Source organism: Lynx rufus, unplaced genomic scaffold (assembly GCF_022079265.1).
Source record: "Lynx rufus isolate CCGP_SWC_20201006 ecotype Redwood Valley unplaced genomic scaffold, mLynRuf1.p SCAF_2, whole genome shotgun sequence".
Taxonomy (NCBI): Eukaryota; Metazoa; Chordata; class Mammalia; order Carnivora; family Felidae; genus Lynx; species Lynx rufus.
Window position 1 is genome coordinate 4,874,324 of NW_025814834.1, and position 25,963 is coordinate 4,900,286.

General features: G+C 51.0%; 1 protein-coding gene across 3 annotated transcripts in view; it reads right to left on the bottom strand.

The window, feature by feature from the left end:
- Nucleotides 1–25,963, bottom strand: part of AGAP1 (ArfGAP with GTPase domain, ankyrin repeat and PH domain 1) — a 549,698-nt gene that overhangs the window by 273,145 nt on the left and 250,590 nt on the right. For all 3 annotated transcript variants that reach the window (XM_047085687.1, XM_047085686.1, XM_047085688.1), the window contains exons 7-8: nucleotides 7,126–7,253; nucleotides 5,755–5,910 (exon numbers count right to left, since the gene is read on the bottom strand). In XM_047085687.1, the coding sequence (XP_046941643.1) occupies nucleotides 5,755–5,910; nucleotides 7,126–7,253 (284 nt within the window). The remainder of the gene's footprint in view (nucleotides 1–5,754; nucleotides 5,911–7,125; nucleotides 7,254–25,963) is intronic.

Sequence of the window (25,963 nt, forward strand, 5' to 3'; positions counted from 1 at the left end):
AAGTCCCCGCGATAAACTCAGATGTGGCGCTTCAAAGAGCATGTGTGCTCGTTAGGGAACATGCCACATTGCTGGTGTAAGAGCCAACGTTCACTGAACACCTACTACGTGCCAGACACTGTGCACCTTTTTTCTTTAGGAGGCTAGAAGCCTGGCATGGGGTAACAGGACATAAAACCAGCAGCAAAGAGAAAGTTGAAGAAAACTGTAGAAGAAAGTTTGTCCATTTGGGCTAAAAGGGAGCCCATTCCTTGTCATGAATTTTAGCCACAGGGTAGGGGCTCACTCTTCTAATTAATTCTTTAATTAATAACGTACAGTTACAGCCATGAAATAGCCCTAAAGTCTCCTTTTGCCATATCCTAACGTGCTCAGGCAAGTCGGAACTCGAGGTTTCTATTTGTAAAGTAAGATTCAAAGCTCCCAGTGATAATATTTAAAAAAAAAAAAAAAAACAAACTTTTTTTTTTTTTAATCAACAGAGATCATTAATGATACTTCTGAAATCTGGTTAATTCCAAATTTCCCAATTTGAAAAATCCACCTTCATTATTCTCTATTAACCAGAATAATTAACAAAACAAACAAAAAATTAACATCGTCCTCAAGGCAGCACATCTGTCCCCACAGTCCCCCTGTCTCTGAGCAGGAGACTTCCAGATCCTGCGGAAGCAGGTTCTGGAGAACTAAACTCAGTGTCTGATCATGCACTGGGAGGTGAATGACCTTGAAAGTTAGTAAGACTCCACCGCCAAAATGCCCCAGAGGCTCCCGGACGGCTCTAAGGTTCTGGTGGAGACGGCCAGAACACGGACGTCTCAGGGACCGCGATCCTCAGTCCCACGACTGCTGTCCCCCAGCAGGCTGCAGTACCCGCCAACAGGACAGAGACCCAAGGGCCACACGGAGACAAACCCGCCGGACATAAGCACCGCGACGCACGTATCTGCAGTAAGATCCCCTGAGCCATCCGCCAGCCCTGAGACGACACCAGCCGCAGCGCATCCTTGTGCTCGTGCTGAAATGGCTCCGTGACAGCCTCCGGTACAGAGCGGCTGCGGGCGCCAGCTGCGCGTGTCAGGAGTCACCGCGCGACGCGACCGGCCAGGTGCACACAGCTGGCGCCCAACAAGGGCTGATCACACTCCGCAAGGGGGTCGGCAGCGGCCCGGAGAGAGACCTCCACCCTCGCCGACACCGAACACGGGGGCCAGGAAGAGAGAGACAGCCCCGTCGCCACCTCCGTCTTTGCAAAAATGTTTACCTTTCCCCACGTGATGCAAGAAGCCATGGAGGGGACCCCCGTTGCCAGCTGCGCACGGGGACAGGAAGCATCGCTGAAGAGCCCTCACCGCCGGACAGAAGCCTGCTTTTCCCCTGCAAGCCATCGCCAGTCAAAGGCTGCCGGGCCACACGGTGACAGGACCCACACTCTCCTCTATGACACACAAAACACAAACGCGTCTATTCACACCATGAACCTCGCTGCCTGTTTTTACGGAGAGTTTCTTGGAGTCTTTTCACAACGTGGTCACTGGGTACGCCTGGCTCTGTTCTAATGGGATCGGCGTGACAGGGTGAGGTTTTGAAAGGATCGTGTCAATGACACTGTTATTTTAACATCTGAAAAGAGGCAAGGCAAGGCAGCGCGCAGTCACGGACACATGCCTTAGTTGCAGACACGGATACAGACGATAAACACCAAACTCAAGGTCATGCTGATCCTCAGACACGCGGCAGGGGTGGGGGGGGGGGGTTGGGGGCTGTATTCAGGACGCACACCTGGAGGGCTTCAACTTTTACCCAAGACGTGTTATTTCTTTCGTAGGAGCAGCAGCGGCAGCAAAGTGCTTGTGTTTGATGAGCTGGGTGGTACGTATGTGCACGTGTTTTTTACTCCTCTGTATGAAAATATTTTCTCGTACATCTTAACCACATGTACTTTAGTGCAACGACACGGAATTAACTGTCCTAAGAACCTATATTAGAAAACCAAACACTGAATGGACGGAGCCTTTTAATACTTCTTTTTCTCAAAACCGTGGTTTTTTTTTCCAAAGCAAAAAGCAAAGTTAAGGTATTATTTAGCTTCTGATGGATCCCTACTGCAAATGTAACACGAACTGGCTACCACAGGAGCGATTTTAAGTTTATTCTAGCTTGTGTGTTTATCCCAGTTTATTCTAGAGTGCATGTGATTTCTGTCTAAAAACGCACGTATATGCAAACAAACATCTGTGACCGCAAAACGTGAGCCCGGAGTGGTGGGTACGTTACAGGTCTATTCTGTGAAATTTATAAGCACGGTATTTGAAAAATGATGTGTGTACTACTTAATTAACTCTGGCCTCTTTATGACGGTCTAATAAATAAGGTGGACAGCGCCCCTTCACCCGGGTGTTACAGTTCCAGGCTGTAGGGATCTTTACTAAGATGTTCGCCATAAGGCACATCTGTCCTCCTACTAGACGCTTTTAGATAAATACACGTTTTGCCAATTTGAGCCCATAATTACCAACGATTGCCAGGTATGAAGAGCCTGCGAATTTTACGTATTTAAAAATAGGTGCACGCTACTAGTAATGAGAATCTAGTTCCCTAATTGCTACAATTTCAAAATTAATTTGCCGCTTTTCATTCCTTGGATGACACTGACATCTAGTGGAGTTAATATTTCTAAGCTCTTCACCTTAAAAATACGCACACGTCACCATCACCACCGCCACGGATTGGTTCGACGACAAACCCAGTAATGGCCCACATCTGGCTCCCGCCTGGGATCGCAGCCTTTCTCCTTAAACACCATGAGGCAAACCCACCGTGGCGCTGGCTTCTTTCATGACCCCAAGTTTCTGTTCCCGCCAAGAACAGCAGCGCAGCTGGACTCAATTTCTGAAACGGTTTACTCTCAGACTGTTTTCCAACATTTAAAGAGAGAGTGGGCAGGAGTAACTAACACGTCCACGGGCAGGCTTCTGCGTTATCAGATACGCTGCTCCTGGCATGACGGAAGGGGGTTTTCAGTAGCCCTCGGGGGGCACTTTTGCTGGCTCTCGCACCTGCCTCGCCTGGCCGGGACAGCTGGGGGTCCGGCCTCCTCTCGGACGCACGCACGGCCCAAAGCAGCAGCAAAAGGACCGTATCCTCACCTCTCTGCTCTCTCTCGCCCCTTCTTCTTCTCCACAACACTTTCCCTTGAACGTGGGTTGACTCTGGCAAGAACTACTCCTGACAGAGAGGAAAACCAGTCTCTGCAGACGGCAAGGAAGTATGTATTAACTGAGTTATTATTACTTGCATTCTTCCTGCCTTAAAGTTTTCTCCTTTGTAAGCGACCGGGGTTGTCATGGTCACCTAGTGGGCAGGGCCAGGGATAAGATTTTCTGGCATGTTCCAACTCCAGAGCCAGCCTCGTAAGGGGCAGGAATGGGGATGGGCCACCGCTCTCTTTATCGATAGCCCCCTTTTTAACGATATTCCCTGGCTTCTCACCTCTTTCCTTGGAATAGAGACCAAAGCCAGTGACCGGTAAATGTGACCCTGGGAAATGACGGTGAGCCTGAGTGTCCTTTCTTCCTGCTGGGCCCTAACAGGTGTGGCAAGGATACAGAGAACTTCCTGGTCCGTGTTCGAAGCCCTCACTGCTCCCTCACTCATGCCCGGGGGGCGTCCTGCTCACCGTCGACCCTCCCCGCGCCTTTGGGACTTGGTGTCCTGAGTCCACGAGTCCCAAGTGAGCACACAGCCTGTCTGTGGGTGACATCTCCGCAGCCAAAGACCCTGGCCTGGGGTGCACGGGGCTCCCAGTGTCGGGCCGAGCTGGGGACTGCTATCACTCTTGGGCGTGTAATTTCACTACGCGGCCTCTGAAGCCATGAACGAACTTAAGCAAACCGGACGCCCGCCTCCCCTCCCTCCCAGGCTGTCACGTGGTCCTGCACCTGCTTTTGCTTCGCGCCGTCCGAAATCCTTTTTCTGACTGCAACAGCACCGAGAGAAAAACAAAGGCCAGGCCACGAAGGCCCTTCGCCCCCACGGGGGATTCCTCCAGCAGCACTGTCCACAGAGAATGCCGCAGTTTGCAGCTCAGAGAGGCTAGGCAGCTCGCCGAGGGGGACCAGCGGCCAGCAGCGGAGGCTGGGGTCCGAGCCTGGTCTGTCTGGTCCTCGCTCTGGGCCTCCCGCAGCAGCAGCCTCTGCCAGAACCGACGCGGTACGGCACAGAAAAGGGGCGGGCCCGTTGGCAGCCGACCTTGGCGGTTATGACCATCCAGTGGGAAAGTGGCCTCGAACTTGGTAGGAAAGGTGCGGGGGGTGTTACCGTGCTCGGCAGCCACACAGGTCACCAGAACGCCATCTCTAAATAAGGGCAGCAGGTGAGCAGGGCCCCCAGCCACCCCTGCAGAGCCCCCCTTTAGGTCAAGACAGGAAACACTGGGCTTATCCGCACCTCGGTCAGCAGCAATCCACCAAAAGGACAAGTCCGGTGGGTTAACACGGGGCACCAACTGACATTAGGGGCCGGGTGACTCTCTGGTGTAGGGCTGGCTGGTACTTGTAGGATATTTAGCAGCAACCCCGGGTGCTACCCATGACCCGACCGGCTCCCAGTTGTCACAACTCACAGTTTCTCCAGAAACTGCCAAATATCCCCAGGAAGCAAAAACACCCTGGTTGACAACCGCTACGTTAAAAGCATATACTTGGGCACCTGGTGGCTCAGTCAGTTAAGCATCCGACTTCAACTCAGGTCATGATCTCACAGCTCGTGGGTTCGAGCCCCGTGTCGGGCTCTGTGCTGACAGCTAGAGCCTGGAGCCTGCTTCGGATTCTGTGTCTCCCTCTCTCTCTGCCCCTCCCCTGCTCGCACTCTGTCTCTCTCAAAAATAGTCATAAAATAAAATAAATAAGACAAAACAAAAGCATGTATTTTTAATGCACAGACCTGGTCCCAAGAAAGAAAAATGTTCTTCTCAAGTCAAACGACTCCAGTCACAGGACATTTGTTCTGCCTGGAGTTCTGGGCTCAACTGCAGAGCCTTTCACGATTGATTGGTAATGTCTGCCGTGTGTACGGGAAGGGATTCAGTAGTAGCACCTTTGCCTCCCCCCTAGTTCAGGGGTTCTCTGCCTCCCAATCGTCCAGGGAGCTTCTAAAAACTACACATGCCTGGGGCCCACATACAGGCTCTGAGTTCATAAATCTAAGCCCAGACAGCTGATTTACAGTTTCTAAAAGGCTCCGTAAGTGACTCTGAAGAAGAGTCCAAGAGGAGAGCCTCATGTCCACGAGCCTCTAAAAACACTGAAGGCTCCTGGTGCCGAGAGCCACCCCCAGTGGTAGATTCTTAGGCGCTACAGCCTGAGAAGAAGGAGGGGGATCTGTGCATCGAAATGGCTTATGTGTCTCACGTGCAGGTTACAGGCACACGTCTGGGAATTCTGGCACAGTTTTGTCACCTCCTCGTAGCCAATGTGACCAGTCTTTCTCTGGAGACGGAGACGATCACGAGGTCATAAATACTGTCCACAAGTCCTCACTCTTCACTGGGACACCCGCACCCGAATGCCCCGCGCCCCGCGACATGCACGTTTTACTCAGTACTCCAGCCTCTGCCTCTCATCATTTTCCTAGGCTTCCACAGAAATCAGTGCTCCGCTCCTTAACTTAGTGTGGATTCTACAACTAACAGGTGGACGGGAACTGAAGTTGTGGGGAGTCACCCTCCGGCCTCCTCCCAGGGACGACACTCACGGTGAAAAGGTTGGACCGGCGCTTGGACTGCTTCCGGACGGGTGTGGGCGTGTTGGCCGTGGGAGGGACGTCGATTCGAAGCTCCTTCTGGCTGGTGCTCGGCGTCGACGGGACGGAGGAGGAATAGTCGCTTAAGCTCCCGCCTCCGTTACTCGTCTGCAACAATGAAACACCAGGGTTTTACTAACGGCACGCTCCAGGAGCCCAACGCCACCACCTCGGTGGGGTCATAAGTGACAGGTCAGCACGTCACGCCAAAGAGACGCCCGCGTGACAGGTCAGATAGCTTCTCAGACGTGGCAAGTTGATTAGCATCACATAGAACACGGCCTAACTCTAGAACATCCCTATCTTCTCGTAAAGTCGTTTTTTCTTAAGAAAAGTGACTTAAGAAAGAGAAGTCTCTGTCATTTGCTTTAAAAATGGTGGGGAGCGGGGCGGGGGGGGGGAGTGAAAATGTAATTATTTTCTACTTCCTCTGAAAAATGAAGGGCGTGGCTGAAACAATGGGCCCTATGGTTCCCTCATAGATCAGATGCTGAAAGAGCGTGGTTTTGTGCCACAGAACCCAATGCGCACTCTGAAAATGTGAACGCTCGGGGGAGGACGTTTAAAGAGGCGCAGAAAATGACAGAGGCCTATGGTGGGGCCATCAACATCTGTGACTCCATAGGCCCCTACTGTAAACACAATTACCTCCTGATTTCCCAAGGAACCCGAAAGCGTCCTACCAGACCCTCCCGCTGCAGCCCGTGCCAACGCCACGCCTGCCCAAGAAACGTTCCTCGAAGACATGTGACGCAGGCAAAACCGGGTCCACGGGATCCTGAGCAGGCGGTGGGGCTAGTTCTTAAGTGACCGTTACTTCGTTTGCTTCCAAGTAAACGATTTGCCAAAAGGTTACTACGGAGAGACAGCGGGGTCTGGAGGGCCCAAGGGCGACGGCAATCAGAACGGAGGGCGGCTACCACATTCGAGCACGTAGTGGGGTCAGCCGCTGAGGTTCACCCACAACCGTTCAACCCAGAAGCGGACTGGGAGCAGGACGCACGCAGGGTAATTTAGATCACCAGCAAAGACCGCGGGGCGCCCTGGACACCTCGGGTCTCTGGCCAAGCCAGCAGGCCTCATAACACAGGCAGCGTGAAGACAGGCAACGGTAAAGAATGATGCCCGTAAAACCCACTTGACCACGGCACTTTCCGAAGGAGACGTTCCGTCAATTACCAACATGCTGTTACTCGTGAAGTGGAAAAGGAAAAAAAAAAGAGGAAGAAAGAAATCCACTTCGGAACGGGCTGAGAGCGCTCTAGGGACCGCCACGCGCCCCTCGGTTCGGACTTGCCTGCCCCCCCCACCCCCCCAGCGTACCTGGCTTATGTGCACAGCGGACACCTGTGCGGAACAGACAGACGAGTGGCTTGGGGAGTTGGGCAGCGACTTGCAGGGCCCTATGGACAGCTGCTGCTTCTTCCTTGTGGCCACAATCTTCTGGGCAACTAGTGGATGGGAGACACAAGAGATCAGCGTGAGGCCAGCTTCCAAATACGGGGGATGTGGCAGAGACCGCGAGCTGTCCCTGTGGCCCGCCGCTCCCTTCCTCCGCAGCAGCCAGGCCCCTGGTTCCGGGCCGCGGCTGGCAGCAGCGACCGCACGTTTCCCAGAGCCTCCTCCACTCTGTCCTGCCGCCCCCCGACTAAGGGCGGCCGTCCCAGCCAGCGCTGGCCGGTGGGGTGACGGCTGGAGGGGCATGGGGCAGCTTCCAAGAGTCTTCCCTCAGAGGGCTGCCCTTGGCCCATTTCTTCCTTACATCTTTTCCCTTCTTGCTGCTTAAAATGCACATGTGTGAGCTGTAGCCCCTGCAGCCACGCTGGGGACAGAAGCTGTGATATCAAGAGAAGCTGGCCCCCTGGCTACACCAAAGGCCTCAACAGCCCTGCCCAGACCACCTCGTTACAACGAAACCAACAAAAATACGCACCTGTCCCGTTCAAGTTATTCTAACGTGATTTCTTCCAGTTACTGGCAGCAAAAGTGATGCCAAGTAAGATAGGATCATCTAATGAACCCCATCCCACCCGGAGAATCAAAAAACTGGGTTTTGTGGGGGTTTTTTTGCACAGCCTGAAGAATTACTCTTAACTTTATAAGCTACTGCACAGAATTACTTCCGAGGACATGTAATTATATCAAAGACTTTATTTAAATACATCACCTCACACATTGGGAGTTTATCTTAATCAATACAAATCTAAATTCAACCAGCCATAGCCTCTCTTGGCAAATAGGCTCGCTGATAAAGCATGCCGGATTTAATTGGAAAGGAAGTCAACAATAAGAAAACTCTTCCCACACCAATAGGTGTCAGTACAGAATAACTATAGCCTTTGTTTGAATAGATGGGTGTCTTTGGGGACTGGCTGTAATGAAGTTCAATGGTATTCAATCCTTGTCTTGGGCTGGAGGGTGGCTATTTTGAAAGCCACCCGTGCAAAGGAACACAGCCCTCGTCCCTAGGGGTGGGTTCTAACACTGAACGAGCACACGGAGTGGCCACCGACAGTTTCTTTTCCGAGTGAACAAAATTTTAATAAGGAACTGGTTTGCCCACCGCTCATGGCTCTCGTGGAAATGAACGATCGTGTAAATATGATTACGTCAAAGTGCAGGATATAAAAAATGGCTCTTGGAGACGAAGCCGCAGCTTCATTAGTTACAACCCACCTCCAAGAGGCCTCCTATCCTGAAAGGATGATATCAATTAATTTATCTTCCCGCAGTGTATTGATCATAACCTTCATCAGCTAATCATGTTTAAATTACAGAGGAATATCGCAGCATTCTGTCATTTCAAAACCATTGGCGTATTGATCTGGGGGTCTTTGAAGACATATATTAGAACATTTTAAAAATCATTACGTGAACTCAAAAATAAAATCTAAGCTCATATTCCAACAGCTGCAAAACATGTGTCATTTGGGTGAAATAAACTTCCAAAGACCAAAAGTAAGCAGACTTGAAATCACGATTGTTTGGGTGATTGCTAATGTCCTTCTTTTTTTGAGGGGAGGAAGCAAAAGGTGTGGGGGGGGGGGGACTGATTATCAACGATGACGCGCTTTTGTCTTCTTCCCGGCCTCAGAGTTGCTGTTCAGCTGGATGACCACAAAAGGTCTAAGGGCTCTTTGGGCTAAGGGCTAAGCTCTTTGAAGAGCTCTGTAGACATTTTCTCTAGATGATTTCTATGCTAAGAGGAGAGTTGAGAAACTCTCTAAGGCAAGTCAAGTATGTTACAAAATCTTCATTTTGTGAAAATCCAAGTGCAAATGAGTGTTCTACCTCTTCCGGTTGGAGGCTGGAGGGAGAGAGCTCGTGGCCAAAAAGAACATTTCTACAGTGAGGCTTCTCCCCCAGTGCCGGATGGCTGTGCAAGGCCAAAGCCACACATTAGGTACTAAAATTCTTCTGTCCGTTTAATTGTGGTTCTACCACATTAATTACATAAACTGAAGCTACGACTTCTAAGAACTGTAGCACCTTTGTTTTTTCTTTACTAGAACTTTTATTCACGTTTGTTCAATTTCCCCATAATTTTTGTGGCCTGCCTGCCTCCATAAACAAACGGCAAAAGGAAATGGTTTACAAATATCTTGTTCTGAAGTACACAGACTGCTTCAGAGCCTAGGATAACCCATAAAAAACAGGGTGGAAACTGAATGCTGAACAATGAAAGCAGGTGACTCAGAAGAACACCCAGAGGGAAAGGGGAAGGTGCAGTGACGGTCCCGTAAGGTGCGGCCATCCTCCCCCTCCATACTGAAAAGCAAAATCTACCCTATGGTTAACTGCTCCTACGGTTACTTGCTGAATGTCCCAAGGATGCGACCCGAGGGGTAATGTCCCTGTGTGCCTCGCTTCAATACTTTGCCAGGTGAATCGTCCAGGTGTGCAAAAGCTAGAGTGACCACTGTCTGCCAAGACAGTGAGACGGTCCATCCCTTGGATCACCTTGCCAAAGTCAGGGTGAATTCACAAGAGCTACCCCCAGGGTAGCCAGGATGGACCGTCTGAGTGGATAAGCCCCCCTCCGGAAGGCAACGGAATACCAGCCGGAGTGAGGCAGCACTCTCCTGAACTGCCGTCATTAACTACTTGTGATGTTTACCACACTGAAGTGTTAACAGATTTAAAACATGAGTATCACCCCAGATGACAGTGGCTGGGCAATTTTGAACTGAGTTTTTGTCTACATGTGCTTATTCAACACATGGAGTATCTTACATGTTTTAGATAAATACGTGGATGTGGGGACGCCTGGGTGGCTCAGTCGGTGAAGCGTCCGACTTCGGCTCAGGTCATGATCTCGCGGTTCGTGGGTTTGAGCCCCGCGTCGGGCTCTGTGCTGACGGCTTGGAGTGTGGTGCCTGCTTCGGATTCTGTGTCTCCCTCTCTCTCTGTCTCTCCCCCTCTCATGTTCTGTCTCTCTCTCTCTCTCTCTCTCTCAGAAATAAACATTAATTTTTTTAAATTTTTTTAACATTTATTTATTTTTGAGACAGAGAGAGACAGAGCATGAACAGGGGAGGGGCAGAGAGAGAGGGAGACACAGAATCGGAAATAGGCTGCAGGCTCTGAGCTGTCGGCACAGAGCCTGACGCGGGGCTCGAACTCGCGGACTGAGAGATCGTGACCTGAGCCTAAGTTGGCCGCTTGACCGACTGAGCCACCCAGGTGCCCCTAATTTTTTTTTAATAATAAATAAATAAATACGTGGGTGTTAATGAAAGGATAAACCAATCACTTGAGCTATGAATCCGGACTCTATCACTGGGAGGTGATGCTTCCTCCATTTCGGTGACATACATTACCAACCTTGGTGACATGAGCTACACCTGAGTCCTAACCAGTGTCACCACTATGTAGTGAAACATTCGCTCTCTCACCAGACGCTGCTAACCAAGTTCCTTAACCATTTGATCCTTCAGTACCAAGGCTCCATGTTGTTTTAAAAGTCACTTCTGCCATCACTCGGAAATTTTATTTGGATGACACAGATATCCCTTAACTAGGGTACCCGTAATCAGGGCGTAAGGAGTTCCCGGGGGCTGGTAGTGGCTCTTGCTTGATGTGAGTGACCACCCAGAGATCACTTTTTAAACCACACTCTTACGCAGACATTCATACAGGTATTTCCGTTCTTCAGTATAAAAAGATGTTTACTGAAGAACTTCAGCAACGGTCAGGGCACCTGGGTGGCTCAGGTGGTTAGCATCCAACTTCAAATCAGGTTATAATCTCATGGTTCGTGAGTCGGAGCCCTGTGTCGGGTTCTGCACGGACAGTGCGAAGCCTGTTTGGGATTCTCTCTCCCTCTCTCTGTTCCTCCCTCCCTCCCTCCCTCCTCCCTCTCAAAATAAATAAACTTAAAAAAAAAAAAAAACTTAAGGAACAAGAAAAGTGAGTGACACATTAACTTTCTCCACAAATTTAAAATTTCTTATCGGAAAATGATAAAGGGCACCCTCTAGTTAGCGATAAAAATAAAACTCTCTGATAGTTCCCAAATAAGACTTCATTAAATCCTGGCACGATGCCCCATTTCTGCTTTGACTTTATTTTTTCAATCATTCGCACTGAACGAGGAGACGAATGTCTGGTCACCGTGGGAGTCGGTCCAGCAACCCCGCGTGTCCTCCTTTCCGTGGCGGCTTCCATCTGGACGATGCACCGGGCAGTCCCCTCCGAGAGCTCACTCAATGCCCACAGGCCCTGGTTCCACAGATGAGGTCAATAAAGCAGACAGGGGGCTGAGCCGGTGGCAGAGCTGGGGTTCCGGGGCAGCGAGTGTGGCCGTGTCACGGCGGGTGGCAATGCCGCCTGGCGACGGAACGCATTACCCGCCAGCATCCCCACGAGACTCTACCTCTCCCAGGACAGAGTCTATGCATCCTTTCACTTTGCGTCCTCCCTTTCTCCACAACTTTCGCTTTTTGTTTGGATGGCAGATAAAAGAGAGCCAGCGTGGTGACTGGCACCCAGGAGCTGCTTGGCCGAGGCTGGTTTCATCGCGCTGTTGGCCGAGCTCCATTTCCAGTCAGCCCTCCCCCAGCAGGGAGCTCTCTGGAATGTCCCTCTGCTCTCTGACCCCTGCAACCCGGCTCCCGTCTCCACCCCCGGGGCTGAGCCTGCCCCCCTGCCAAGACCACCGGTGACTGGCTGACCAGAGGCCGCCGTCTCACTTGACCTCCGGGCAGCATTCGGCAGTGCTGAAGGTTCCCTTCTTTCCTGAGTCATTTGCGTCCTCCCAGGACACCGGCTTCCAGTCGTCCTCCTCCGGCTGGAACTTCTGTTTCTTAGCCTCCCTCTCTGGCTCTTTAAACGTGGGTGCCTCCAGACTGCCTTCCTTAGCTTTCTTTGACCTCCGTGCCCTCCGCCGGGGCAGTCTCCTCCACCTCAATGCCAAAGGCTCCCCAATCTGAACCCCCGTTGCTTTCTAGAACGGCGTATCCAATTACCAACTGCACTTCTCCCAGGGAGAGTCCACATGGCCCAACCTGAGCCTCACGCTCCTCCCACCAAACTCCACGACTGTACCGCCACCGCAGGGGACACGGCAGATTACTGATTCTACCACCGGAATCTCCCACTCTTCATGGCCACTGCCTTGGTCCAAGACCTCGCTTTTCCGTGGCTGGTTACTGAAACAGCTTCCCCAACAGTCCTGTTCACTGCAGCCTCCCCCCCCACAAAAAACACTGCACGGCGTCTGTTCCGAAGGCAAATCTCACCCTGGCCTTGCTCCGTTTACGGTTCTTCGAGAGCTCCCGGAGGACGCACATTATGACCGAAATTCCTTAGCAAAACGGGACTGTTTGGTGTCTCTGCGGAGAGGACTCTCCACTCCAAGTTATTTCCTCCCACAAAGACAGATTCCCACTGCCCGAACACTCCTGGCCTCTGAACGGGCCCCCCTGTACAGACGCCCGACCCCTGGCAGCAAGCTGTCCCTTCTCCCCCCTCCAATCTGGGGGCCTGTGGGCCTGGGGCTCGGCGGAGGGGTGTGGGGCTCCCGCGCGGCATGGAACCTGCCGGGTAACACAGTCTGTTTCCGGTTTCCACAGAAGTACGAGCCTCGTTTTCCCAGGACAGCTTTACCAGTAAAAGGCAGCAATTTAACCTTCTTCATCGTTGGTTCAGAACCCGAGGGAGGACAAGGATCCCTTCAAAACCCAATGCTGCCACCTCCCCAGCCTCACGGCCAAGCCACGCAGGGCTCGCCACAGAGGTCACAAGGCGCTGGGGGCTCGGAAGGCCGCTGCACGAGTTGTCGCCACCGTCCCGGGTATGGCTCCCCTCCTCCTCCAACTCCTTCTCAGAAACCATACCTTCCCCCTCCCCCAGGGAGCCTGCCTCGTCCGACCATCCAGATGGTCAGTGGAGGCCCACACCCCCGATACGCTCCAGTGCCCGGATGGCTCCTGGGAGGGTCCCCACGCCGTGAGCGAGCATCGCCGAGCGCGCAGCAGCATGCACACGTACGCATGCGCACACAACTCGCGTGAACGCGGTCAGGGCCGAGTTAAAGGGCTGCGGCCCTACTTTCTATACCCCTGGATCCCTAGCGCCTGGCCTACGGGATTGTCAACAGACGACCGTGTAATAAGCAAGCCCGAACCAGGCATGTATTGCTTCGCAGAGAAGTCTGGCCCCCTGCTCTCCACTTGTAGAGAGATTCTGGGGGCCAGGGGATGCCCGTGAGCTCCCTGCACGGCACCGCCTGGCTTCTGCAACATCCACAATTAAGCACCTAAATTAAGCTTTTTTGTTTCATTGACGATTATGACATTTTTGGCATAGTCCAATACATGTTAGTAAATTTAATCGCTGAATATCTCCCCCCATTTAGATGATTTGCTTGAATTGATCAATGAACGGGGACTCTTCAGCCAGCACCTACAGGCCAGCAAAGTTAGGGACCGAGGCAGGGGGAGAGGAGGATGACCTGGCCCCTCGCCTCAGCGAGCTCCCCACTCCAGGCACATCGTCACCCCACGTCGGTGGTTCCCGTTTTCCCACCAGAGATAGGGCCACTGAGGACAGCCTTGTCCCTGGTCCCTTCTTGACTCGTGATCCGCTCAGACCCCCAGCAGAGGTCCTGAGTGACTAGGCCCCAAGGTGGTGGGGTCCCTTCACCCCGATTGCTAGGTGAGCGACCAGCCAACTGATTTCACAAAGCTCTGCTCTTAAATCTACGTTATTACGTCCTTCACGACATGGCTTCTGCTACCTGAGTGCCGTCAATCTGGAGTAAGTGCCTTTTCTGGAGTAAGCGGGGCTCTGGGGTGGGCCCCACGCACTCGGGCTATGTTGGGGAGCAGGGAGTGGGGAGCACTGGGGGCTGTAGCCAAGGATGGCACCTTGAAAGCACGTCGATTTGACGGACACCGAAGAGCCCCAGTGAGATGTCACGTGGATATTTGGTAGAAATTGAGCCAAATTTGAGGAAGCAATGTGAGACGGGAATTGAAGTATGCACGATGCATTTCATAAGAATAGTCTTTAAAACGTCTACGACAGACACACTTACAAAAATTAACTAGCAGGGCGCCTGGGTGGCTCAGTCAGTCAAGTGTCCAACTCTTGATTTCAGCTCAGGTCACGATATCACGGTTCTGGAGTTCGAGCCCCGTGCGGGGCTCTGTGCTGACAGTGTGGAGCCTGCTTGGGAGTCTCTTTCTCCCTCCCTCTCTTTGCCCTTACCCCTTTGCTCTAAACAAATAAATAAAAAAAATCAACGAGCATGAGGTTCTAATTCTACTCCAGGAGAAGTATTTTAAAAGCATCGTGTGAGGATGGGGCTTCGTCTTGGCCTCTGGTGCTACCACCCCAAGGCAATGTCCGCCGTACCGTTCACGGCTGTTCCTCTGGAACCCGCGAGGAGAACCCCCATAAATAATGGAAACCACCAGGGACCGTAAATCTTCCAGGAACAAATAAAAGATCCTCTAATGTCTCAACTCAGTGTTAAATTACAGTTCAGTGATCATTAAACTATCTTATTAATTAAGAAGAAATTAATTACCAAATTACCTACGTAGTTTCGAATTTGTGACTTCGTCAGGAATGACAAGAAATCGGGGGTGGGATTTTTCTCACTGTGAAGATCTCCAAGTTGGTGAATGTTACCGGAGGTGTGTATTCCGTTTTGTTGGTGTCCCTGTTCCCAACTCTTAGATTTGTTTCCACGTTATCTGAGTTTGAGTAGAGGTGAAGCTATGCCAGAAAAACAAGTATAATAAAAGAGGGGGGGGGCAGGGAGGAGGGCAGTGAGGGAGACGTGAGCTCTTGAAGGCCTCTTGGGTTGTCGGATGCTTGATGACGTTAGCGAACCAGCAAGAACCACGGCCTGGCCTGGAACCAGCACACCGGTGGAGACCTTCTAAGACAGTGGATCAATTCCACAGGGCTCCAAACTATTCCGGAAATGCTGGATACCGAGCTCCATTCACCTTCCTAGGGCCAAGGTGTCCCCGACACTCGACAAGCACCGGCCAAGCGGGTCAAGGAGCGAGCAGACGAGTCTCATGGCGGGTGAGAACGTTAGGAGAAGACAGTGGGGGCAAAGCTCAAAGGGGCAACCGCATACACATTTTTAAGGGTCTCGTATGCAAAGAGGAGTGAGCAGTGTGGACTTTATCCCCGAGGCAACAGGGGCCAGCAAAACACTCAAGGAGCGGTGACGGGATCTGTGTTTGAAGGACAACTGGTGCGGAACGGAAGTCTCGGGTCCTGTCGGTCTGGACGTGACCAAGGGAGCGTGGGGCTGTGCGGTGGGCGAGGGGCTGTGCCAGAGTTGCTGCGGCCAGGACGCAAGAGCCTGGCTCCCGAGGCTTGGAGCGGCATGTGGACCTTCTGGTTTGAGACTCCTCTCCAAAACTGTTGCCGCTCTCCTTACACCTGGTTAACATTCTCACAGGGTACGGAACTCTAGGCTGGCCGTGCATCCTATCGCGATTCAAAGCTACCGGAAGGAGCTCTCCTAAGGGGATCTAAGCTCAGAGATAGAATTTAGGGAAACCTCCACAGTTTAAAAACTTTCAAAGCAGCTGGGGACACAGGAACTACTCTAAGTTACGGTTCCTGAAACGTGAGTATATCGTTCCCTTTAGAAAGACAGCCTGGGGGCGCCTAGGTGGCTCAGCCCGTTAGGCGCCCGACTTCGGCTCAGGTCATGATCTCATGGTTGGTGAGTTCGAGCCCTGTGTCTGGAACCTGGAGCCTGCTTGGGATTCTGTGTCTCCCTCTCTCTCTGCCCCTTCCCTGCTTGTGCTCTGTCTCTCTCTCTGTCTCTCACAAAGAAACATAGAAAAAAATTAGAAAGACAGCCTGGACCCTGTTCCTGTTTTCTGACATACGTTAGATCTTCCCGGTGGCACGGGTGACCCACAGGGGAACTGGTTATCCTCAACCTAGCGAGGCTTTCACCTTTTCTGCCTCTACCTGGAAGACCACCCCACTGCTCTCTCGGAGGCTGACGTGTCCCATGCCACCCGCCGTCTGCACCGACACTACACCTGTCATTCCGTAAACAGGCCGATGGTTTCCACGTTCCACCAAAAGAAACCACAAACCACCAGGAGAGCTTTCTAACCGTACCAAATATTAATAAGGAAGGAGAGGTACCCCGTAACTGAGCAGGTCACAAAAGTAACTTAGGGGTGTGTGCAAAGTACGTGCCCTTCTACACGCCTGTTCCGTTTCCTTGTCAGTGACAACAGGACAGGCTCTGGACAAGAATCACCTGCTGGCAGCTGTGCCCTAAGTGAGTCATCAGGAGAAAGGGCGTGGGTGTGTGTTGGGGGGGGGGGATCCTTTATGACTTACCTTATGTGTTCCTCGGCACAAACCATGACTATATCTCTATTACACTGAAGAAACGCTGCAAATCCAAAACAGGCCGTGGTTTAAAAAGCCAAGGTCGCTTTTGCAATTTTTTTTTGGAATGTTTATTTTTGAAAAAGAAAGAGAGAGAGAGAGAGAGCATGAGCGGGGAAGGGGCAGAGAGAAAGGGAGACACAGATTCCAAAGCAGGCTCCAGGCTCCAAGCTGTCGGCACAGAGCCCGACTCAGGGCTTGAACGCACGAGCTGTGAGATCATGACCTGAGCCAAAGTTGGACGCCCGACTGAGCCCCTAAAAAGCCAAGCTCACTTTTGTTTCTTCTGGTGAAGCTCTCAAGTTTTCCATGAAGTAATGAACTCTGAATTCTTAATCTGAGATTCAGTTCTTGTCTGTATTCTTTTTATCTCGTTGTATTAAAACAAATTTATCTTCATTTATGTCGCAATTACCTATTAGGCTTGTTAATTTGCTGGAAATGAAGCTATTGTTTAATTGCTCCTATTAACAGGGGGATTTAAACGCCGACTGTAATAAACAGTTACCTTCAGGACGGAGCAAAGTCATGGCTGCCGACATTAATTTCAGAATTTCAGAACGAGGGGGGAAATTTCTACCGTGTCCAGGGCAGCTGGATTGCCTTTCTCATTTCACCGGAAGTGAAAGGACAGATTAAGAGAAGCTCACGCTGAAATAAACGTGGTCCATTCAATGTTTTTTATACACCTATGTAATTCCCATATAGAGTTGTCAGCTGTGGCCAGGGGGACATCAAATCCTCCCGCAGGAAACACGCCTCTCTTTTACGCATCTCTTCACAACACAACTGTCCACTAAAAGGCGAGTCCCAATGTGCACCTGCCAATGCGAATGTGAGTCCCACAGCGGCCGTGCACACCGGGGACGTGAGCCCCATGGGGGCCGTGGACACCGGGCCGGTGGGCAGCGGGAACCATGACGCTGACCGCCCGCTGGGTTCTAGGTTCCAAAGGACTCAGGGCTCCTGTGTCCAGCCCCACGGACCGCAAACACTCACTTCTCTGAGAAAGAAGTGTCGATCTATCCCAACACCGTATTGTCAAATGTCTTCCAGCTGGTGTTGGCTTCAGGCAGTCTGGGCATGGGGCTTCCGGGGCTCAAATGTGCTCCTATCGGCATCTGGCCCCAGGAGAAAAGGAGGGCATTCCAAACGGCACTGCCTGGAGATCCCCCCGCCCCCAAGACCGCACCTCAGGCTCTGGCCTGCCCCCTGTGCCAAGAGAACAGGACGGTTAGTTGTGGACATTCTGGGGGATCCCTCAGCTGCTCTGTCCTCCGCTCGCCACGTGCCGTCCGGTCTTCCGTCAGCCCCACGCTCGCAGCCACGCTCTCTCCAGCTGACGGGCCCCTCCAGCAGCCTGGTCTGAGACCTTCACCACATCATCCCTAGTCCCTGTGCAGGCGGCTGGCTGGTTCTCCTCTCCACGCACCTGCCCACTTTAGAGCTTCCGCAGGTCTGCGTTGTGCTCAGGGATACGGGAGGGTGTTCATCCGAGCCCATCTCCAGCGGGAGGGCGCTCTCCTGTGTCTCCGGCCGGCGGGCCAGCACAGGGGGTTTAGAAGGGACACCACCACCCCCGGCATCTGGCATGAGCGTGGTGCTCGGCGAATGCCCAGAGAAGCAGGGCACCAGGCTGGGATGGCCGTGCGCCCCCCAAAGCGCCGGCCACGCAGAGTAACTTGCGCTGCTTAGCTCCTCGGGGCCCCCAGGGTCCCCCAACGGGAATGAGCACCAAGGACCCCAGGGGCCACTCAGGAGGAGCAAAGGGAGGAAGGAGGCATCCCATTTCCGCCCGCCCCCCCCACTGCCCTCTGCCACCCCCTCTGCCAATCACTCACACTTGGGGGGTGAGCCCCACCCCTCAGGGCACAGGTGAGGATGGGGTGAAACCCGAGAGGCACGCGTGACCCGGAGGGTGTGGCATGGACACCAGTGACGCAGGAGGGCCCCCAAACACCCCCGCTGATGCCCGAGCACTGACCATGCCATGCTCGCTCTGGGGGGTTGGGGAGGCGTCCCCACCAGGCTCTATGGCATCCCTACTCACTCTCTGTTTATTCCTTCGTTACGTCACAGAGCAACTAGTATGTGCCAGGCCGCCTGCGGGGCGGGGGAGGCCGTGCCACCCGCTGGCCCCACCAACGACAGCGGTGACCGAGCACGGCCTGTGCCCTCCCCGTCAGAGCACCCCCGGCGGAGAGACCGTTCAGGCAACTTTCCAGGACGTTTCACTAAGGGGTCAAGAAGCAGAGCTCGAAGGTCTTGGCCTTGGACCCCTGGACCCCCCCCCCCCAATCCCTGTTCCAGAATTCGGCACGGCGCTCTGGGCACCCCAGTGTCAGATCCCTGACGGCTGTGGGAGCACGAACAGCTTTGAAGGAAGGCCCATGTTCAGAGTGGAAACAACGTCGGGATAATTCTCAGAAGGGAAATCCTGAGAAATTACAAATCCTGCAGGAATACCGAAGAATCCTTAAAAGCAGGAAGAATCTGGAGAAGATGGCCGAGAAGGCACAAACCACTAGAAGCATCACACCCGCGGGGCGGGCAGTCAGAAGCATGGGACGAGCCCGCCTTCCAACAGACGTGGGGACGGTGTGGGGCCGCTGGCCGGGCGCTCAGCCAAGAGGAGGTAGAGAGTCTGGGTGCTGACGAGCCACAGCCAGGAGAGGCGAGGGGGCCGCTGCTGGCCACGCGTCCCAGCGCTGCTCTCTGAACATCGCCAGAGCGAGATGCTAGGTGGCCGGAGTTGGTCCCTCCGGCAGGTGTGGAGACTCGGGCAGGGGGGCTGGGATGCCGGCCGGTCACCTGGACCTTGTGGACAGAGGGCCTTCTCCTTCGGGACCTCGCCAGCTCACAAGAGCACTGTGCTCTTGTGCTATCGTGGGGCCGTAAGACTACAGGCTGAGCAGCATTTCACTCAGCGTCCATCTAGCATTCGGTATTATTATTATTCCACTTAATCGAATACCTGATCACTAAGAGAAGTCAGCAGGGCCAGAAAGTAGCTAATGTAGGTTAGGTTAACCTGAAACACAGAACAGAGGAGCCAAAAGCATACACTAGAGACCTTCCAAAGAGGGAGGCTTTCTGGACTGGGTCACTAGGATATTCCCCCCCGAACCTCGGTCCACACAGCGCCGAACACAAACTCTGGTTAGAAAACATTCCAAATGCTACAATTAGAGGCGGTGCAAATCTGTTCAAAAGGCCGAGAGACGATTAACTTTCTCTCTCACTTACCCTCACGTTGGATACGAATCAGCGTCTTTCAAGACGAGGCCAGTGAATATCCCAATAAATTGGCAATACAATTTAGATGGCAGGCAAGGGCCTCCAAGATAAATGGCTTAAACAAAGGGGGGAAAAATGAGCCTGTCACTTCTTCTCAACTCATCAAGCTGTCTTGCAGAGAAAGTTGATGATTCCGGAACAGAAATGGCTCTGACACCCCCTGCAGGTGAACACTCACCCTGGGATTCTTCTCCCGGCCCGGCGAGCCTCGCGCCTCTCTTGCGGCACCGGGGATGGCGGCGGGACTCACCGTTCACACCCACCCCCTTTTAAACCAAATGACGGGCCACGAGACAGACCGAACACGGTTCGCGTGCTCATGACAGCCTCAGGGCCAAAGCGGGTAAAGCAGGGACACCCGAGGACGCAGCGTCCCACGCAGGACTGACAGAGAAGGACAGAGACCGCAGGACGGGTTTTTAAAACACGGACACGGGGAAGACACCACCCAAAAAATGAGAAAAGCATGAAACTGATCGTGCTGTTACTCAGGCCCAAGGAACTGCAGCACAGTTTAAAGAAGAGGAGAGGAGGGGAGGGGCAACGAGGACCAGACAGAAAGGGCCCCAAACGAGAGGATGCGTAAGACATCCAGGCCACGTACGGACGCTGCAACCAGGGAACCCGAGACGAACACAGGGACGTACCGCCACCGGGTTTCTTTTCCCGAAGTGAACAGAGTTTGATTAATATTGGCCTCGCCCAATTTATCGGGTCTAATTTGCTTCCTATTTGGAGATACAGGTTTAAGGAAGAAAGAAAAAGGAGCTTAGACATCTCTCTAATCTCCCGGTTTGCCACAAGCACGTTCCCCGTCGGAGAGCTTTTAACTTTCAAGAAAAATGGACTTCTCTATCACAAGTGAATCTGTTTTCCTATTTCCAGAAATAATTATCCTTACAACAATCTCCATAAAAAAGACATTTCCCTCTTAAAGTGGGAGAGGAGATGTCTTGGCTGGAGCCGGAGAAAATTATTCCTCTCCCCCGGCTCCGTTAATAACGAGCCAGCGGTGGTGGGCCCAGCACAAGAGGCCTTCAAACAAGTGACAGTGACACACAGGCTGAATTATACAATGTAGTGTGATGCAATTAGGAAGAAGGATGATGTGACAAAACGGATTTCCACTTGGTCTTCAACGGGGCTTCGTGCATTAAGTCATTGTAACGTTCTCCCTGCCGCCCATCAATTATTATTATGTAACTAGGACCACCACCCAGGAAACCCACCCTTTCAAATGTGCAAGATTCCTTCCTTGCGGCAAGTCTTGCCTTTTGTGATACCACAGCAGTATTAGGCATTTCAGTTACATGCCTTCGAGGGCCCAAACAAAGAAATGCTATGACAGTTTTATTTAATTAGCAGAGAATTCTGGAGAATTCTTTCCCACAGATCATGGCTACTGAAGAGTTAAGCGTATCACGTAGAGACACTTTCTGTGTAAGTTTTTTTTTTTTTGTTTTTTCTCTAACGAGAAATTAAGTTTATCAATTGCCATTGTAATTACTCACAGCACCTCAGGTAATTAAAAAGGATCTAAATCTAATTTTATTTACATTTAGAATACCTGAGGTCATCGCCGATCAAGATTTCATGTTTGTGACTAATAATGTTTAAGCGTTAATTAGAGTCCAGTGGAGAATACGGATTGATTTTGAATTTGTAATCTGCCGTGATTTAGTGACCGTGAGGAAGTTACACTATCCCTCTCCGTTACCGCCAGTTTCTATGAATTATTGAAATTCTTCAAAGAATCATACATGCATTTTAATTCCAGACTAAAAAACCCATTTAATTCATCTTAAAAAAGAGAGAGAGAGCTCACAATGACATTGCACACCTCCATCTGTGGGTGGGAAAGTACGTCGCATGAAGTTTAGTTTCTTTGGACCCATCTTAACGTAAAATACCTTCAATAATATTTTATATATTTTTTTAATGTTTATTTTTTGAGAGAGAGAGACAGAGTGTGAGTGGGGCTGGGGCAGAGAGAGAGGGAGACACAGAATCCGAAACAGGCTCCAGGCTCCGAGCTGTCAGCACAGAGCCTGGCACGGGGCTCGAACTCACGAACCGGGAGATCACGTCCTGAGCCGAAGTTGGGACGCTTGACTGACTGAGCCACCCAGGCGTCCCCCTGCAACAATATTTTAAATGGAACAACCTGTGTTTTGATTTTTTCCTCCTAAATTTTTCTAATGCAGATTTTTAAACCTGCCCCAAAAGTTGAAAGAATGACTGAACGCCCATCCACACACCACCTGGATTCTCTAACTGTAACATGTTGCTACCGCGGCTTTATTACATACCCACCCACCGAGCCATCCATCTTAGTTTCTGATGCATTTCTAATCCGTTGCAGACATCAGTTCACTTCACCCCGATGCATTTCAGCATGCGCATAATTAACTCACTCATTAACTGGTTAGGGTTCTTTTTTTTTTGAGATGAAACACATGTACCGTAAAAATGCAGAAACCTTAGTTGTTCCATTCCTTGAGCTTTGACAAATGTCATAGAACTCAAATCACCATGAAGATTCAGAGGCTTCTATCCCCTGGGGGGGGGGGGGTCCCTTGCACCTCCACCCAAAGCAGTCCTTTACTCTCACTTCCCCAAAGCCATCCTTCTGAGTTTTTCGGCCAGAGAGGAGTTTCGCCTTTTGTGGAACCCGATATAAATGCAATCATCCACTTGGCGGCTCTTCACGTTCTGTGGATTCATCCACACTCACAAGTTTTCCAACTAACTTCATCACCGTTGTGCCAACATACTGGAGTCCTGAGAGAGTCCCAGCGAGACACGATGGTCCTTCACTCCCTTCTTAAACAGGTGCCTACAGAAGATGGTGATCTCCTACCGCAAATGACACCTGATTATCATCGACTTCTCTGGGCCAGCTAGGAGGAGAAAGGGACTCAAAGTACCTATGTTTTTAGAACAATAAACCTATTTCTAAATTTATCTGACCTGGGGGATACGTGTTGGCTGCAGAGAAAAGTTTATAAAATGACCCTTTAGGTCCTAAGCTCGACACCCTTTCTCCTTGACTCAAAAGTATTGTTGTCACCCCACCCTAAGAACATATCCTTCACTAACACGAGACTAAGGAATGCCGTCCTTGATGTCCTCATGGATCAAACTCACCAAGAAAAATGGCGCCAGAAAAACGCATGGTGGGCACATTGGACCCAAGTCACAGAATCACAGACTCAATTCTCATACGGCAACCAGCAGGTCACAAGAAGTTATCAGTTGGATCCCAACAGTTTAAGAGGTTAAAAACTCAAAGGAAGTCCACACGGCGATGGCACTTACAGCTGAGACAGTCACCTCCTGTCCGATACCTACTGTACTGTTTCGGGATGCACAGAGCCTACGCTTAAGAACACAAGCAAAAGGCACACCTAAACTTCAACACATTCCCAGGTTTATCCTAGGCTCAAAAAAATTATGAAAATTAAATCCACAATATTGCTGCTTCAGCACCATTCAGGGGCAGTATTTAAAGAGAAAGGAAGTGATGGCAGGCGCCTGGGTGGCTCAGTCAGGTAAGCATTCAGACTCTGGATTTCGGCTCAGGTCGTGATCTCAAGGTTGGTGAGTTCGAGCCCCGCGTCGGGCTCTGTGCTGACAGTGTGGAGCCTGCTTGGTTTTTTTCTCTCGCTCCCTCTCTCTGCCCCGCTCCCCATTCTAAGTAAATAAAAAAACTTTAAAAAACAAATAGAAAGGAAGTGATGGTGACTTCTTTATTCAAAGAAGGCAGACTTTACCCCTGGGGTCTGAGGTCCCTCCACTGATACTGGTACACATCACATCATATCTATTAACAACAGGTATGTTCACAGACAAGCTTTTCTAGTGAAGCTTTTGGGAATTCATTTTAAGAGGAAAAAAAAAAACCCAACACGGATAGATAAAAAGAACTCGAGTGTATACTGGTTAATAACTCAAATCATTAATATCTACCTCCAGAATTAGAGAACTTAATTTAAAAGGAATATCCTCTCTTCACCGAAGACCCTCAAAGTACATCTGTGAACGAGAGATGTAAGCAGGAGGCAAATTCCAGCCCAGGAAATTTAAAAACACTAAATGGTAACGCTGTCAAAGAAAGTTTAGAAAATCTGGGTACTTATTTCCTTCCTCCAAAAAACTACAATCTAAATGAGAAAAGATAACAGTATTGTCTTTCGTCTTTAAAAAACAGATTTCTCTCTTTTTCTTTAATATGTATTTTTGAGGGAGACACAGCGAGACAGCATGAGCGGGGGAGGAGCTGAGAGAGAGAGGGAGAGAGAGAGAGCAGGGGAGGGGCAGAGAGAGAGAGGGGGACACAGAACCTGAAGCAGGCTCCGGGCTCCGGGCTGTCGGCACAGAGCCCGACGCGGGGCTCGAACCCACGAACCGGGAGATCGTGACCTGAGTCGAAGTCGGACACTTTAAGTGACTGACCCACCCAGGCGCCCCCAGATTTCTTTCTGATGGGCAAAAACACACCAAAAAGATGAGGAAAAATATAAAGCGTACAGCAGGGAGCTCTATCCTTCAAACGTATTAAAGAGGCACCTGACAGAGGCTTTGCACGAGATGCACATGAGGCAGAGGATGACACTGTGCCCCGTACCTTGCACTGGCGACTCTGTCCACGGGGGCACCCCACCCACCCCCGGTGGCTCTCCAGGGCTGCAACTAGACCCTCCGGGAGGAGCCAGTCCCGCCATCCAGTCACACGCCTTCCAACGACAAATCCACGCCCGACGAGAGCTGGCCGGCAGACAGCCAAAGGAACCTCATTGTATCCCTGGGTCTAGAAGGCAAGGAGAGTATCACAGCGGCCATGATTCACGAATACGAGCCTCCTTGATCCCGGGAAAGGGAGGCCAGAACTTGTCCTAAATCAAAGGCATTCCATCAGAGAAAAAGACATCTGATGAGATTAATTTACATCTCAAAAGCAAACTGGTGATGGGAGCCGTAATTTGCTGTGTTTGTATTTTTGAAAACCGCGGCGCGGCGGGCTCCGGAGCACTGGATGCCACCCTTCGTGAGACAGCTTTCAGGTGCCTGAAGCCCATTAACACTGGGATTAACAAGTGTCCACGGGAAAGATGTCTGCATTCGGAAAGCATGATTTAGTCTCCTATAAAGACTCAACTCTGCATTGGAGACTTTCTGGCCTTTATAAGCGTTTAGCTGCCATAACATCTATAATTCAGCCCAGAAAAGGCATCATAGAGCATTTATTATAAATCTTACAGAACATATAAGGCCCCTTTGCACTTCAATCATTTGCTAACAGTTACAATAAGATTGTATTAAAAATTTAAACTGCCCTACTTAAGCAATTTACCTTCAAACGTCCATTTCCAGGGAATGAATCCAAGGGATATGAATGTCGAACCCTTGGTCAGATTTATTGCACCAAAGAATATTTCTCCTGATATAGCTCTGATGAGTGAAGGCTAATGACTTTAGTTTTATTACTTTTTAAGCACTTAATGGGAAAATTTAGACATTTTCACAAGACTGAGCTTAAACAAGAATGGTGCATTTAAAAATGGCAGGCGGGAAGGGCTCTGCGAGATTACTTTGGACATACCCAGATTAAATACAATCAGAGGAAGTTTTAAGGCGACGACTCAGATCGCAGACTTGCCTCTACCGTTATTAGTATGGGGTTTTTTTTTCTCCCCCTAATGTCTTAAATATTTCAGAGAATATTTAGCAAAGGGTAGCCAGAGAGAATTTTATTATTACACGTGTAAAATTTTAAAGCCATTTAAAAAACCCCACAGTATTTAATTTTTGTTTCCACACTCATAACCACCCACCATAGGGAGGTCACAGAGGAAATGCCGTAATTATCTCTGTGTAATTACCCACGCCCTGGCAAGGAGCGCCCGTTTCTACCACCAACCACACTGTCAGCAGGCAAATTATCTTTAAAACGTTCAGAAGCAAATCTAAAAGTTTT